The 16976-nt window shown below is 44.4% G+C and overlaps 1 protein-coding gene across 1 annotated transcript in view; it reads right to left on the minus strand.

Annotated features, from left to right (window-relative positions):
- Positions 1–16976, minus strand: part of LOC146423550 (multiple epidermal growth factor-like domains protein 8) — a 67040-nt gene that overhangs the window by 49813 nt on the left and 251 nt on the right. Inside the window, exons 2-6 of the mRNA XM_085044638.1 lie at positions 14968–15174; positions 13041–13204; positions 8909–9118; positions 2973–3153; positions 520–617 (exon numbers count right to left, since the gene is read on the minus strand). Coding sequence (XP_084900764.1) covers positions 520–617; positions 2973–3153; positions 8909–9118; positions 13041–13204; positions 14968–15151 — 837 coding nt within the window. The 5' untranslated portion in view covers positions 15152–15174. The remainder of the gene's footprint in view (positions 1–519; positions 618–2972; positions 3154–8908; positions 9119–13040; positions 13205–14967; positions 15175–16976) is intronic.

A 16976-nucleotide genomic window follows, 5' to 3' on the forward strand; every position in this document is an offset into this window, starting at 1 on the left:
GAATTTGGGGTCATTTTGGCGTGAATTTGGCTGATTTTGGGAGATTTTGGGTGAATTTGGGTGATTTTGGGGCAAATTTGGAGTGAATTTGGGTGATTTGGGCTGATTTTGGGGTGATTTTGGCTGATTTTGGCTGATTTCAGGGTGTTTTGGGGTGAATTTGGCTGATTTTGGGGTGATTTGGGCTGATTTTGGGGTGATTTGGGGTGATTTTGGGGTGATTTGGGCTGATTTTGGGCTGATTTTGGCTGATTTGGGGGTGATTTTGGGGTGAATTCAGGTGATTTTGGTTGATTTTGGGGTGAATTTGGCTGATTTTGGCCTGATTTTGGCTGATTTTGGGGTGAATTTGGCTGATTTTGGGGTGATTTCAGGTGATTTTTGATGATTTTGGGCTGATTTTGGCTGATTTTGGGCTGATTTTGGGCTGATTTGGGCTGATTTCGGGGTGATTTAGGCTGATTTTGGGGTGATTTGGGCTGATTTTGGGCTGATTTTGGCTGATTTTTCCTCTCTCACCGGCCAGGGGCTCCCAGGTCTCTCAGGGATTTTCTCCCAACGATTGGAGCTGAAATTGAATTTCACCAAATCCCCCAGAGCTTCATTCAGATCCAAACCTAAGGAAAAATCCACCAAAATCCCCCAAAATTACCCCAAAATTACCCCAAATCCCTGAGACACCCAAATCCACCCAAAACCCCCCAAAAACACCCCAAAAAATACCCCAAAAACCACCCAAAACCTCCCCAAATCTCCCCATTTTTTCCCCATTTCCCCCATTTTTCCCCATTTTTCTCCATTTTTTCCCCATTTTTCCCCATTTTTTCCCTATTTTTCTCCCCAAATTCACCCCAAATCCCCCTTTTTTCCCCATTTTTTCCCTGTTTTTTCCCATTTTTCCCCAAATCACCCCAAATTCCCCCAAAATCCCCATTTTCCCCCAAATCCCCCAAAATCCCATTTTCCCCCAGACTGACCCCCAAACACGTAGAGCTCCCCAGTTTTTGGGATCACAGCTCCTGCAGCCTCAAATCCCCCAAATCCCCATTTTTTCCCCTTTTTTTCCCCATTTTCCATTTTTCCTCCCCAAATTCACCCCAAATCCCAAAAATCTCCATTTTTACCTTATTTCTCCCCATTTTTCCCTTTTTTTCCCATTTTTTTCCCGTTTTCCCGTTTTTCCATTTCCCCATTTTTCTCCCCAAACTCATCCAAACCCCCATTTTTCCCCAAAATCCCCATTTTTTCCCATTTTTTCCCTGTTTTTTCCCGTTTTTTCCCTATTTTTTTCCCCATATTTTCCTGGGTTTTTCCCATTTTTTCCCTATTTTTTCCTATTTTTCCATGTTTTTCTCCCCAAATTCTCCCCAAATTCATCCAAATTCCCCCAAAATCCCCGAATTCCCCCAGACTGACCCCCAAACACGTAGAGCTCCCCAGTTTTTGGGATCACAGCTCCTGCAGCCCCAAATCACCCCAAATCCCCATTTTTTCCCCTTTTTTTCCCCATTTTTTCCATTTTTCTCCCCAAATTCACCCCAAATCCCCCCAAAAATCTCCATTTTTACCTTATTTCTCCCCATTTTTTCCCTATTTTTTCCCATTTTTTTCCCCGTTTTTCCCGTTTTTTCCCATTTTCCCCCATTTTTCTCCCCAAACTCATCCAAACCCCCATTTTTCCCCAAAATCCCCATTTTTTCCCATTTTTTCCCTGTTTTTTCCCGTTTTTTCCCTGTTTTTCCCCATTTTTTCCTGATTTTTTCCCATTTTTTCCCATTTTTTCCCTATTTTTTCCATGTTTTTCTCCCCAAATTCTCCCCAAATTCATCCAAATCCCCCAAAATCCCATTTTCCCCCAGACTGACCCCCAAACACGTAGAGCTCCCCAGTTTTTGGGATCACAGCTCCTGCAGCCTCAAATCCCCCAAATCCCCATTTTTTCCCTGTTTTTCCCATTTTTCCCCTGTTTTTCTCCCCAAATTCATCCAAATCCCCCCAAAATCCCCATTTTTCCCTATTTTCCCAAATTTCCCTTTTTTTATTATTTTTCCCATTTTTCCCCATTTTCCCCATTTTCCCAAAATCCCCATTTTCCCCCAGACTGACCCCCAAACATGTAGAGCTCCCCGGTTTTTGGGATCACAGCTCCTGCAGCCCCAAATCCCCCAAATCCCCATTTTTTCCCCATTTTTTCCCGTTTTTTCCTCATTTTTTCCCCATTTTTCCCCATTTCTTCCTGTTTTTTCCCCAATTTCTCCTGGTTTTTTCCCATTTTCCCCCCAAATCCCCCCAAAATCCCCATTTTTTCCCCAGACTGACCCCCAAACACGTAGAGCTTCCCAGTTTTTGGGATCACAGCTCCTGCAGCCCCAAATCCCCCAAATCCCCATTTTTTCCCCATTTTTTCCCGTTTTTTCCTCATTTTTTCCCCATTTTTCCCCATTTCTTCCTGTTTTTTCCCCAATTTCTCCTGGTTTTTTCCCATTTTCCCCCCAAATCCCCCCAAAATCCCCAAATTCCCCCCAGACTGACCCCCAAACACGTAGAGCTTCCCAGTTTTTGGGATCACAGCTCCTGCAGCCCCAAATCCCCCCAAATCCCCATTTTTTCCCCTTTTTTTCCCCATTTTTTCCATTTTTCTCCCCAAATTCACCCCAAATCCCCCCAAAAATCTCCATTTTTACCTTATTTCTCCCCATTTTTTCCCTATTTTTTCCCATTTTTTTCCCCGTTTTTCCCGTTTTTTCCCATTTTCCCCCATTTTTCTCCCCAAACTCATCCAAACCCCCATTTTTCCCCAAAATCCCCATTTTTTCCCATTTTTTCCGTTTTTTCCCATTTTTTCCCTGTTTTTTCCCCATTTTTTCCTGGGTTTTTCCCATTTTTTTCCCTATTTTTTCCATGTTTTTCTCCCCAAATTCTCCCCAAATTCACCCAAATCCCCCCAAAATCCCATTTTCCCCCAGACTGACCCCCAAACACGTAGAGCTCCCCGGTTTTTGGGATCACAGCTCCAGCTGCAGCAGCTCTGGGGGTGAAGTTGGGATCCTCAGGGCTCAGCAGGTACCAGCGGCCTGAACCTCGGCTGTCCCCCAGGGAGAGATCACAGGAGAAACCCAAAAACCCTGGCTGGCATTCACAGAGACCTGTGATCTGAAAAACACCCCAAAAATATCCCAAAAATGTGACAGGAGAAACCCAAAAATCCTGGCTGGCATTCACACAGTCCAGTGATCTAAAATGGAGAGAAACACCCCAAAAATGTGACAGGAGAAACCCAAAAACCCTGGCTGGCATTCACACAGTCCTGTCACCTGAAATGGAGAGAAACACCCCAAAAATATCCCAAAAATGTCACAGGAGAAACCCAAAAATCCTGGCTGGCATTCACACATTCCAGTGATCTAAAATGGAGAGAAATATCCCAAAAATGTCACAGGAGAAACCCAAAAATCCAGGGTGACACTCACACAGTCCTGTCACCTAAAATGGAGAGAAACACCCCAAAAACAACCCAAAAATGGAGAGAAACACCCCAAAAATGTCACAGGAGAAACCCAAAAACCCTGGGTGACATTCACACATTCCAGTGACCTAAAATAGGGAAAAAATCCCAAAAATTGGGGTTTTAGGGTCCCCAGAGAGCTCACAGGAGAACCCCAAAAACCCTGGGTGGCATTCACAGAGACCTGTGACCTGAAATGGAGAGAAACACCCCAAAAATATCCCAAAAATGGAGAGAAACACCCCAAAAATGGAGAGAAACACTCCAAAAATGTCACAGGAGAACCCCAAAAACCCTGGGTGGCATTCACACAGTCCTGTGACCTGGAAAACACCCCAAAAATATCCCAAAAATGGAGAGAAACACCCCAAAAATGTCACAGAGAATCCCAAAAACACAGGGTGACATTCACAGAGACCTGTGACCTGAAAAACACCCCAAAAATATCCCAAAAATGTCACAGGAGAACCCCAAAAACCCTGGGTGGCATTCACACAGTCCTGTGACCTAAAAAACACAAAAACACCCCAAAAATGTCACAGGAGAAACCCAAAAATCCTGGGTGACATTCACAGAGACCTGTCACCTGAAATGGAGAGAAACATCCCAAAAATGTGACAGGAGAAACCCAAAAACCCGGGGTGGCATTCACACATTCCAGTGATCTAAAATGGAGAGAAACAGCCCAAAAATATCCCAAAAATGTCACAGGAGAAACCCAAAAACGCTGGGTGACACTCACAGAGACCTGTGACCTGAAATGGAGAGAAACATCCCAAAAATATCCCAAAAATGTCACAGGAGAACCCCAAAAACCCTGGGTGACATTCACACAGTCCTGTCACCTGGAAAACACCCAAAAATGGAGAGAAACACCCCAAAAATACCCCAAAAACACCCCAAAAATGGAGAGAAACACCCCAAAATGTCACAGGAGAACCCCAAAAACCCGGGGTGGCATTCACACAGTCCTGTCACCTGAAATAGGAAAAAAATCCCAAAAAATGGAGAGAAACACCTCAAAAACGTGACAGGAGAACCCCAAAAATCCTGGGTGACATTCACAGAGACCTGTCACCTGGAAAACACCCCAAAATATCCCAAAAATGTCACAGGAGAACCCCAAAAACCCTGGGTGGCATTCACACATTCCAGTGATCTAAAATGGAGAGAAACATCCCAAAAATATCCCAAAAATGTCACAGGAGAACCCCAAAAACCCTGGGTGACATTCACAGAGTCCTGTCACCTGAAATGGAGAGAAATATCCCAAAAATGTCACAGGAAAAACCCAAAAACCCTGGGTGACATTCACAGAGTCCTGTGACCTGAAATGGAGAGAAACATCCCAAAAATATCCCAAAAATGGAGAGAAACACCCCAAAAATGTCACAGGAGAAACCCAAAAACCCAGGGTGACACTCACGGAGTCCTGTCACCTGAAAAACACCCCAAAAATATCCCAAAACTGGAGAGAAACACGCCAAAAATGTGACAGGAGAACCCCAAAAATCCTGGGTGGCATTCACAGAGACCTGTGACCTGAAAAACCCAAAAATGGAGAGAAACACCCCAAAAATATCACAGGAGAACCCCAAAAATCCTGGGTGACATTCACACATTCCTGTCACCTGAAATGGAGAGAAATATCCCAAAAATGTGACAGGAGAACCCCAAAAACCCTGGGTGGCATTCACACAGTCCTGTCACCTGGAAAACACCCCAAAAATGGAGAGAAACACCCCAAAAATGTCACAGGAGAACCCCAAAAACCCGGGGTGACATTCACACAGTCCTGTCACCTGAAATGGAGAGAAACATCCCAAAAATATCCCAAAAATGGAGAGAAACACCCCAGAAATGTGACAGGAGAACCCCAAAAATCCTGGGTGACACTCACAGAGTCCTGTCACCTGGAAAACACCCCAAAAATATCCCAAAACTGGAGAGAAACACCCCAAAAATGAAGAGAAACAGCCCAAAAATGGAGAGAAACACCCCAAAAATTGAGAGAAACACCCCAAAAATGTCACAGGAGAAACCCAAAAACCCTGGCTGGCATTCACACATTCCTGTGACCTGAAATGGAGAGAAACACCCCAAAAATATCCCAAAAATGTCACAGGAGAAACCCAAAAATGGAGAGAAACATCCCAAAAATGTCACAGACAACCCCAAAAACCCTGGGTGACATTCACACATTCCAGTGATCTAAAATGGAGAGAAACAGCCCAAAAATATCCCAAAAATGGAGAGAAACACCCCAAAAATATGACAGGAGAACCCCAAGAATCCTGGGTGACATTCACAGAGACCTGTGACCTAAAAAACCCAAAAACACCCCAAAAATGTCACAGGAGAACCCCAAAAATCCTGGGTGACATTCACACAGTCCTGTCACCTAAAAAACCCAAAAACACCCCAAAAATGTGACAGGAGAAACCCAAAAACCCTGGCTGGCATTCACACAGTCCAGTGATCTAAAATGGAGAGAAACACCCCAAAAATGGAGAGAAACACCCCAAAAATGTCACAGGAGAAACCCAAAAACCCTGGGTGACATTCACACATTCCAGTGACCTGGAAAACACCCCAAAAATGGAGAGAAACACCCCAAAAACACCCCAAAAATGGAGAGAAACACCCCAAAAATGTCCCAGGAGAACCCCAAAAACCCGGGGTGACATTCACACAGTCCTGTCACCTAAAATGGAGAGAAACACCCCAAAAATGGAGAGAAACACCCCAAAATGTCACAGGAGAACCCCAAAAATCCTGGGTGACATTCACAGAGTCCTGTCACCTGGAAAACATCCCAAAATATCCCAAAAATGGAGAGAAACACCCCAAAAATGTGACAGGAGAACCCCAAAAATCCTGGCTGGCATTCACACAGTCCTGTCACCCCAAAAACACCCCAAAAATGGAGAGAAACACCCCAAAAATGTCACAGGAGAACCCCAAAATCCTGGGTGGCATTCACACAGTCCTGTCACCTGGAAAACACCCCAAAATATCCCAAAAATGTCACAGGAGAACCCCAAAAATCCTGGGTGGCATTCACACAGTCCTGTGACCTGAAAAACACCCCAAAAATATCCCAAAACTGGAGAAAAGCACCCCAAAAATGGAGAGAAACACCCCAAAATGGAGAGAAACACCCCAAAAATGTCACAGGAGAAACCCAAAAACCCTGGCTGGCATTCACACATTCCAGTGACCTGGAAAACACCCAAAAATGGAGAGAAACACCCCAAAAATGTGACAGGAGAACCCCAAAAATCCTGGGTGGCATTCACACATTCCAGTGACCTGGAAAACACCCCAAAAATGGAGAGAAACACCCCAAAAACACCCCAAAAATGGAGAGAAACACCCCAAAAATGTCCCAGGAGAACCCCAAAAACCCGGGGTGACATTCACACAGTCCTGTCACCTAAAATGGAGAGAAACACCCCAAAAATGGAGAGAAACACCCCAAAATGTCACAGGAGAACCCCAAAAATCCTGGGTGACATTCACAGAGTCCTGTCACCTGGAAAACATCCCAAAATATCCCAAAAATGGAGAGAAACACCCCAAAAATGTGACAGGAGAACCCCAAAAACCCGGGGTGGCATTCACACAGTCCTGTCACCTGGAAAACACCCCAAAATATCCCAAAAATGTCACAGGAGAACCCCAAAAACCCGGGGTGGCATTCACACATTCCTGTCACCTGGAAAACACCCCAAAAATATCCCAAAAATGTGACAGGAGAACCCCAAAAACCCTGGGTGACACTCACACAGTCCTGAGTCCTGGAAAACCCAGAAACACCCCAAAAATGACTGTTGAAAAACCCCAAAATCACCCCAAAATCACCCCAAAATCAACCTAAAATCACCCCAAACCCCCAAAAACTGTCAAAAAATCACTAAAAATCAAAAAAAAAAAACCCCAAAAAACCCCAAAAAACCCCAAATTTTGGGCTCTCACCTGGTTGCAGGTGCCCAGCAGGTCCTGGCAGTGAGGCTGGGCAACTCCAACCCCCAAAACCACCCCAAAATCACCCAAAAATCACCTAAAAGCACCTAAAAAACACCCTAAAATCTCCTAAAAACCCCCCAAAAAATCCCAAAAAAGCCCGAAAACTCAGAATTTTTGGGGTCTCACCTGGTTCCAGGTGCCCAGCAGGTCCTGGCAGTGAGGCTGGGCAACTCCAACCCCCAAAACTGACCCCAAAATCACCCCAAAATCCCCCAAAAATCACCCAAAAACCCCAAAAACTTTCACAAAAATCACTAAAAATACACTAAAAAACCCCCAAAAAATCCCAAAAAACCCCAAATTTTGGCAGATTTTCAGCTCTCACCTGGTTGCAGGTACCCCCCGGGGGTTTGCAGTGCCCCTGGCAGCTGGGGGTGGCACAGTCGGGTCCTGCCCAGCCCTGGGGACACTGGCAGTGGCCCTGCGGGTGGCACTGTCCCCAAACACACACCTCAAATCACCCTAAAACCCAAAAAATCCCAAAAAACCCCAAATTTTGGCAGGTTTTTGGGGTCTCACCTGGTTCCAGGTGCCCAGCAGGTCCTGGCAGTGAGGCTGGGCAACTCCAACCCCCAAAACTGACCCCAAAATCACCCCAAAATCAACCCAAAATCACCCCAAATCCCCTAAAACTGCCACAAAAATCACTAAAAATCCACTAAAAACCAAAAAAAATTCCCAAAAAACCCCAAATTTTGGGGTCTCACCTGGTTCCAGGTACCCAGCGGGTCCTGGCAGTGAGGCTGGGCAACTCCAACCCCCAAAACTGCCCCAAAATCACCCCAAAACCCCTAAAAAACACCCTAAAATCTCCTAAAAACCCCCAAAAAAATCCCAAAAAACCCCAAAAAAGTGGGAATTTTGTGGCTCTCACCTGGTTGCAGGTGCCCAGCAGGTCCTGGCAGTGAGGCTGGGCATCTTCAACCCCCAAAACTGATCCCAAAATCCCCCAAAAAGCACCCCAAATCCCCAAAAACCATCACAAGAATCACTAAGAATCCACTAAAAACCCCAAAAACCCCCCAAAAACCCCAAATTTTGGGCTCTCACCTGGTTCCAGGTGCCCAGCAGGTCCTGGCAGTGAGGCTGAGCATCTCCAACTCCCAAAACCGCCCCAAAATCACCCCAAAATCACCCCAAATCCCCTGAAAAAACCGCCAAAATCCCCTAAAAACACCTAAAAAACCCCAAAAAAAACCCCATAAAACCTGAATTTTTGGGCTCTCACCTGGTTGCAGGTGCCCAGCAGGTCCTGGCAGTAAGGCTGGGCATCTCCAACCCCCAAAATCACCCAAAAATCACCCCAAAACCCCTAAAAAACACCCTAAAAACCCCCAAAAAACCCCAAATTTTGGCAGATTTTCAGGCTCTCACCTGGTTGCAGGTGCCCCCCGGGGGTTTGCAGTGCCCCTGGCAGCTGGGGGTGGCACAGTCGGGTCCTGCCCAGCCCTGGGGACACTGGCAGTGGCCCTGCGGGTGGCACTGTCCCCTCCCCGAGCAGCCTCGGGGACACCAGGAGGTTCTCCAGCTGGCGTTGAAGCCAAGCAGGTTGTAGTTGGCGTCGCTGAAGAGGTGAAGCAGCATCTGGAAAAATGGGAAATTTGGGGTGAAAAAGGAGGGAAAAGGGAAAAGAAAGAGGAATGCTGAAGGAAATTCGGTGAAAATTGGAGAATCCTATTAAAAAACCCTGTTAAAGTTGGAGAGTCTTAAAAAAAATGGCATTGAAATGGGAAAATCCTAAAAAAAATGGCATTAAAATGGGAAAATCTTTGGAATAAAAATGGCCTTAAAAAGGGAAAATCCTAAAAAAAACCCATTAAAATGAGAGAATCCTAAAAAAAATGGCATTGAAATGGGAAAACCCTAAAAAAAACCCCATTGAAATGGAAAAATCCTAAAAAAAACCCATTAAAATTGGAGAATTCTAAAAAAAATGGCATTAAAATGGGAAAAACCTAAAAAAACCTATTAAAACTGGAAAATCCTAAAAAAAACTCCATTAAAATCAGAAAATCATAAGAAAAACCACTAAAATTTGAGAATCCTAAAAAAATTAAGATGGGAAAACCCTAAAAAAGGAAACCATTAAAATCAGAAAAGGGAAATTTTGGGGTTAAAAAGAAGGGAAAAGGGAAAAGAAAGAGGAATTCTGAAGGAAATTCAGTGAAAATTGGAGAATCCTATTAAAAAAATGGCATTAAAATGGGAAAATCCTAAAAAAAATGGCATTAAAATGGGAAAATCCTAAGGAAAAAACCCCATTGAAATGGAAAAATCCTAAAAAAAACCCATTAAAATTGGAGAATTCTAAAAAAAAAATCCATTAAAATGGGAAAATCCAAAAAAAAAACCTCATTAAAATCAGAAAAGGGACCTTTTGGGGTGAAAAAGGAGATCTGGAATGGGAAAATAGCTAAAGTTTAAAGGGAATTTTTCCCAAAAAATCCCAAATAATTCCCAAATAATTCCCAAATCCTGCCTTTCCCGAGGTGGCCTCAGGATGAGAAATCCCAACGCTGTGCAAACCCAGAAAATCCCCAAAAATCAAAAAAAGTCAGGGAAAATTTTTTAAAAATCAAAAAAAAAAAAATCGGAAAAAATCGAAAAAAAATCGGAAAAAAATTCGAAAAAAAATCGGAAAAAATAGAAAAAAAATCGGAAAAAATCCTCAAAAAATCCCAAATAAACCCTACAAAAACCCCATAAAGACCCGAAATCCCACCTTTCCTGAGGTGACCTCATGATGGGCAATCCTAACACCATCCAAATACCTCAAAAAATCCCAAAAAATCGGAAAAAAATTGAAAAAAATCGAAAAAAAATCAGAAAAAATCCAAAAAAAGTCGAAAAAAAATCGAGAAAAAAATCCCAAAAAATCCCCAAAAAATCCCCAAAAAATCCCCAAAAATCCCCAAATAATTCCCAAATCCTACCTTTCCCGAGGTGGCCTCGATGGGAGCTGGCAGGGAGCTGCCACTGAGGGCAGCCAGCAGCTTCCCCCTGCTGGAACCCAAAACCCCAAAAAATCTCCCCAAAAAAACCCAAAAAAACCCAAAATCCCAAATAAACCCTACAAAGACCCTAAATCCAACCTTTCCCGAGGTGGCCTCATGATGGGCAATCCTAACACCATCCAAATACCTCAAAAAATCCCAAAAAATCCAAAAAAAATCGAAAAAAAATCTAAAAAAAATTCGAAAAAAAATCGGAAAAAATAAAAAAAAAATAAAAAAAAAAATCGAAAAAAAATCGAGAAAAAATCCCAAAAAATCCCAAAAAAATCCCAAATAATTCCCAAATCCTACCTTTCCCGAGGTGGCCTCTATTGGAGCTGGCAGGGAGCTGCCACTGAGCGCAGCCAGCAGGTTCCCCCTGCTGGAACCCAAAAAACGCCAAAAAATCCCCCCAAAAACCCCAAAAAACCCAAATAAATCCTATAAAAACCCTAAATCCAACCTTTCCCGAGGTGATCTCATGATGGGCAATCCTAACACCATCCAAATACCTCAAAAAATCCAAAAAAATCGGGAAAAAATTCGAAAAAAAATCGAAAAAAAATTCGAAAAAAATTCGAAAAAAATCGGAAAAAAATCGAAAAAAAATCGGAAAAAAATCCAAAAAAATCAGAAAAAATCCCAAAAAAATCCCAAAAAATCCCCAAATAATTCCCAAATCCTACCTTTCCCGAGGTGGCCTCGATGGGAGCTGGCAGGGAGCTGCCACTGAGGGCAGCCAGCAGTTTCCCCCTGCTGGAACCCAAAAACCCCAAAAAAAACCCCAAAATCCCAAATAAACCCTATAAAAACCCTACAAAAACCCCATAAAGACCCAAAATCCCACCTTTCCTGAGGTGACCTCATGATGGGCAATCCTAACACCATCCAAATACCTCAAAAAATCCCAAAAAATCGGAAAAAAATCCAAAAAAATTCGAAAAAAAATTGGAAAAAAATTCGAAAAAAATAAAAAAAAAATTGGAAAAAAATCGAAAAAAAATCGGAAAAAAATCCCAAAAAATCCCCAAAAAATCCCAAATAATTCCCAAACCCACCTTTCCCGAGGTGGCCTCGATGGGAGCAGGCAGGGAGCTGCCACTGAGGGCAGCCAGCAGCTTCCCCTGCTGGAACCCAAAAACCCCCAAAAATCCCCCAAAAAAACCCCAAAAAAACCCAAAATCCCAAATAAATCCTACAAAGACCCTAAATCCAACCTTTCCCGAGGTGATCTCATGATGGGCAATCCTAACACCATCCGAATACCTCAAAAAATCCCAAAAAATCGGAAAAAAATAGAAAAAAAATCGAAAAAAAATTCGAAAAAAATTCGAAAAAAATCGGAAAAAATCAAAAAAAAATTGAGAAAAAAATCCCAAAAAATCCCAAAAATCCCCAAAAAATCCCAAATAATTCCTAAATCCTACCTTTCCCGAGGTGGCCTCGATGGGAGCTGGCAGGGAGCTGCCACTGAGGGCAGCCAGCAGAGCTCTGTGGGTTGAGCCAAAAAATCCCCAAAAAACCCCAAAAAACCCCAAAAAAACCCAAAATCCCAAATAAATCCTACAAAGACCCTAAATCCAACCTTTCCCAAAGTGGTCTCAGGATGAGAAATCCCAACACTGTGCAAACAACCCAAAAAATCCCAAAAAATAGAAAAAAGTCAGGGAAAATTTTTTAAAAATCGAAAAAAAATTGGAAAAAAATCGGAAAAAATCGGAAAAAAATTGAAAAAAATCCCAAAAAAACCCTATAAAAACCCCACAAAGACCCCAAATCCTACCTTTCCCGAGGTGGCCTCGATGGGAGCAGGCAGGGAGCTGCCACTGAGGGCAGCCAGCAGCTTCCCCCTGCTGGAACCCAAAAACCCCAAAAAAAACCCAAAATCCCAAATAAACCCTATAAAAACCCTACAAAAACCCCATAAAGACCCTAAACCCCACCTTTCCTGAGGTGATCTCATGATGGGCAATCCTAACACCATCCAAATACCTCAAAAAATCCAAAAAAATCGGAAAAAAATCCAAAAAAAATCGAAAAAAAATTGGAAAAAAAATCGGAAAAAATCGAAAAAAAATTCGAAAAAAAATCCAAAAAAATCCCCAAAAAATCCCCAAAAATCCCAAATAATTCCCAAATCCTACCTTTCCCAAGGTGGCCTCGATGGGAGCAGGCAGGGAGCTGCCACTGAGGGCAGCCAGCAGCTTTCCCTGCTGGAACCCAAAATCCCCAAAAAATCCCCCAAAAAAACCCCAAAAAATCCCAAAATCCCAAAGAAATCCTACAAAAACCCTAAATCCAACCTTTCCTAAGATGACCTCATGATGGGCAATCCTAACACCATCCAAATCCCTCAAAAAATCCAAAAAAATCGAAAAAAAAATCGAAAAAAATTCGAAAAAAATCGGAAAAAATTGAAAAAAATCGGAAAAAATCGAAAAAAAATTCGAAAAAAAATCGAAAAAAAATCCCAAAAAATCCCCAAAAAATCCCAAATAATTCCCAAACCCTACCTTTCCCGAGGTGGCCTCGATGGGAGCAGGCAGGGAGCTGCCACTGAAGGCAGCCAGCAGCTTCCCCCTGCTGGAGTCTCCGTCGTACACGAACAGGTAGTCGTAGGTGCACTCGGTGTCCATGAAGGTGAAGGTCAGCAGGATCCTGTGCCGAGGGCTGGGCGCTGTGGGACACCCCAAAAGTAAAGGGGAGACCCCAAAAGAGAGCCCAGGAAAAACCCCAAACTCGTAGCACCACCCTAACCCCAGGAAAAGCCCAAAATCCTATTAAAATCCTATAAAATCCTATAGAAATCCCATTAAAATTGCAAAATCCTATAAAAATCCGACAGAAACCCCATTAAAATTGCAAAACCCTACAAAAATCCCATTAAAATCCTATAGAAATCCCATTAAAACCTATAGAAATCCCATTAAAATCCGATAGAAATCCCATTAAAATACTACAAAAATCCCATTTAAATCCGATAAAAATCCCATTAAAATCCTATAAAATCCCATTAAAATCCTATAAAGTCCCATTTAAATCCTAGAAAAATCCCATTAAAATCCTATAGAAATCCTACAAAAATCCAATGAAAATCCTATAAAAATCCCATTAAAATCTGCAAATCCTATAAAAATCCGATCAAAATCCTATGAAAACCCTGTCAAACCCCTATAAGAGCACCAAGATCCTACAAAAACCCCATAAAACCCCAAAAGGTTCAGAGTGACCCCATGAAGGTGAAGGTCAGCAGGATCCTGTGCCGAGGGCTGGGGGCTGTGGGACACCCCAAAAGTAAAGGGGAGACCCCAAAAGAGAGCCCAGGAAAAACCCCAAACTCGTAGCACCACCCTAACCCCAGGAAAAGCCCAAAATCCTACAGAAATCCCATTAAAATCCAATTAAAATCCAATTAAAATTGCAAAATCCTATAAAAGTCCTATTAAAATCCTATAAAAATCCCATTAAAATCCCCTAGAAAGCCCATTAAAACCTATAGAAATCCCATAAAAATCCGATAGAAATCCCATTAAAACCTATAGAAACCCTGTTAAAATACTACAAAAATCCCATTAAAATCCTATAGAAATCCCCTTAAAATCCTACAGAAATCCCATTAAAATCCTAGAAAAATCCCGTTAACATCCTATAGAAATCCCAACAAAATCCTACAGAAATCCCATTAACATCCCCATTAACATCTGCAAATCCCATAAAAATAGATTTTGGGGTTTTCGGGGCAATTTTTGGGGTTTTTTGGGTGGATTTTGGGGTTTTAGGGGTGGATTTTGGGGTGGAATTTGGGGTGGATTTTGGGGTCGATTTGGGGGGTTTTGGGGGGATTTTGGGGTGGATTTTGAGATTTTTGGGGTGGATTTGGAGGTTTTTGGGGTTTTCAGGGTCACAGATCCTGATTTTGGGGTTTTTGGTGTGGATTTTGGGGTTTCTCGGGTGGATTTTGGGGGTTTTGGGGTGGATTTTGGGGTTTTCGGGGCGGATTTTGGGGGTTTCGGGGCAGATTTGGGGGTTTTTGGGGTGCATTTTGGGGTTTTTGGGGTCGCCGATCCCGATTTTGGGGTCAGTTTTAGGATTTTCGGGGTCACTCACCCTCGATGAGCCACTCGCAGTTGCCGTTCACCGAGTAGTTGCCCGGGGAATTTGGATTTTGGGGTGGATTTTGGGGTTTTGGGGTGGATTTTTGAGGTGGATTTTGGGCTCCGGGGGGTTTTTGGGGTCGCAGATCCCGATTTTGGGCTCGGTTTTAGGGTTTTTGGGATCTCTCACCCTCGATCAGCCACTTGCAGTTGCTGTTCACCGAGTAGTTGCCCGGGGAATTCTGATTTTGGGGTGGATTTTTGGGGTGAATTTTGGGCTCCGGGGGTTTTTGGGGTCGCCGATCCCGATTTTGGGGTCGGATTTAGGATTTTCGGGGTCACTCACCCTCGATGAGCCACTCGCAGTTGCCGTTCACCGAGTAGTTGCCCGGCCCGTCGGTGACAAAGCCGCGATGTCCCCTCAGCACCTGCCGCTGCCCCTTGCAGTCCCCGGCGCCCGCCCGGGGCACCCCGAAAAAACCCCAAAAACACCCCAAAAGCAGCGCCAGCAGCGCCCCGGGGACCCCCATGGTGGAGAGGGGGTTTGGGGGAGCTGGGGGAGAAAAAATGTGGGGTTAGAAACGGGGTGGGGAAACCCTAAAAACAGCAGAAATCCCATGGGGATCCCACAGCCCCGAAGGGACCCCAAAGGGCAATGGGGATCCATGGAAATCCCATAGGAAACACCCCAAAAAACCCCTAAATCCCATAGGAAACACCCCAAAAAACCTAAATCCCACAGGAAATCCCCAAATCCCATAAGAAACCCCCGGAACACCCCAAAAAACCCCTAAATCCCACAGGAAACACCCCAAAAAACTCCTAAATCCCAAAGGAAACACCCCAAAAAACCTAAATAACACAGGAAACCCCCCAATCCCACAAGAAAGCCCCGAAACACCCCAAAAAACCCACAAATCCCACAGGAAACACCCCAAAAAAACCATAAATCCCACATGAAAGCTCCGAAACACCCAAAAAAACCCATGAATCCCACACGAAACCCCCAAATCCCACAAGAAACCCCTGAAACACCCAAAAAAACCCCATAAATCCCACAGGACACCCCCCAAAAAACCTAAATCCCATAGGAAATCCCCAAATCCCATAAGAAACCCCCGAAACACCCCAAAAAAACCCTAAATCCCACAGGAAACACCCCAAAAAACCCCTCAGACACCCCAAAAAAAACCCCTAAATCTCAGAGGGACGCCAAATCTCCCTCAGGATCCCAAAAACACCCTCAGGATTTCCCTCGGAACCCCAAATCCCCTCAGGACCCCAAAAATCCCCTCAAGATCCCCTCAGGATCCCCAAATCCCCTCAGGACCCCAAAAATCCCCTCAGGATTTCCCTCAGGAACCCCAAATCCCCTCAGGACCCCAAAAATCCCTTCAAGAACACCCCTGGAACCCCAAATCCCCTCAGGACCCCAAAAATCCCCTCAGAATTTCCCTCGGATCCCAAAAATCCCCTCAGGATTTCCCTCAGGATCCCCAAATCCCCTCAGGACCCCAAAAATCCCCTCAGGATTTCCCTCAGGAACCCCAAATCCCCTCAAGACCCCAAAAATCCCCTCAGGATTTCCCTCGGAATCCCAAATCCCCTCATGGCCTCAATAATCCCCTCAAGAACACCTCAGGATCCCCAAATCCCCTAGGGATCCCAAAAATCCCCTCAAGAACACCTCAGGATCCCCAAATCCCCTAGGGATCCCAAAAATCCCCTCAAGAACACCTCAGGATCCCCAAATCCCCTTAGGACCCCAAAAATCCCCTCAAGATCTCCTCAGGAACCCCAAATTCCCTCAGAACCCAAAAAATCCCCTCAGGATTTCCCTCAGGAACCCCAAATCCCCTCAAGACCCCAAAAATCCCCTCAGGATTTCCCTCGGATCCCCAAATCCCCTCAGGACTCCAAAAGTCCCCTCAGGATTTCCCTCAGGAACCCCAAATCCCCTCAGGACCCCAAAAATCCCCTCAGGATTTCCCTCGGAATCCCAAATCCCCTCATGGCCTCAATAATCCCCTCAAGAACACCTCAGGAACCCCAAATCCCCTAGGGATCCCAAAAATCCCCTCAAGATTCTCCCCAGAACCCCAAATCCCCTCAGGACCCCAAAAATTCCCTCAAGAACGCTTTAGGATCCCCAAAAATCCCCTCAAGATCCCTCAGGATCCCCAAATCTCCCTCAGGATCCCCAAATCTCCCTCAGGATCTCCTCAGGACCCCTTCAAACCCTCACGACTCCCCCAAAACACCTCATGATCCCCCAAAATCCCCCCCAACCTCCCTCAGGACGCCCCCCATCCCCTCCAGATCCCCTCACGACATCTCACGACATCCCCATCCCCT

This window comes from Lichenostomus cassidix, unplaced genomic scaffold (assembly GCF_008360975.1).
Source record: "Lichenostomus cassidix isolate B80296 unplaced genomic scaffold, HeHo_3.0 HiC_scaffold_37, whole genome shotgun sequence".
NCBI lineage: Eukaryota > Metazoa > Chordata > Aves > Passeriformes > Meliphagidae > Lichenostomus > Lichenostomus cassidix.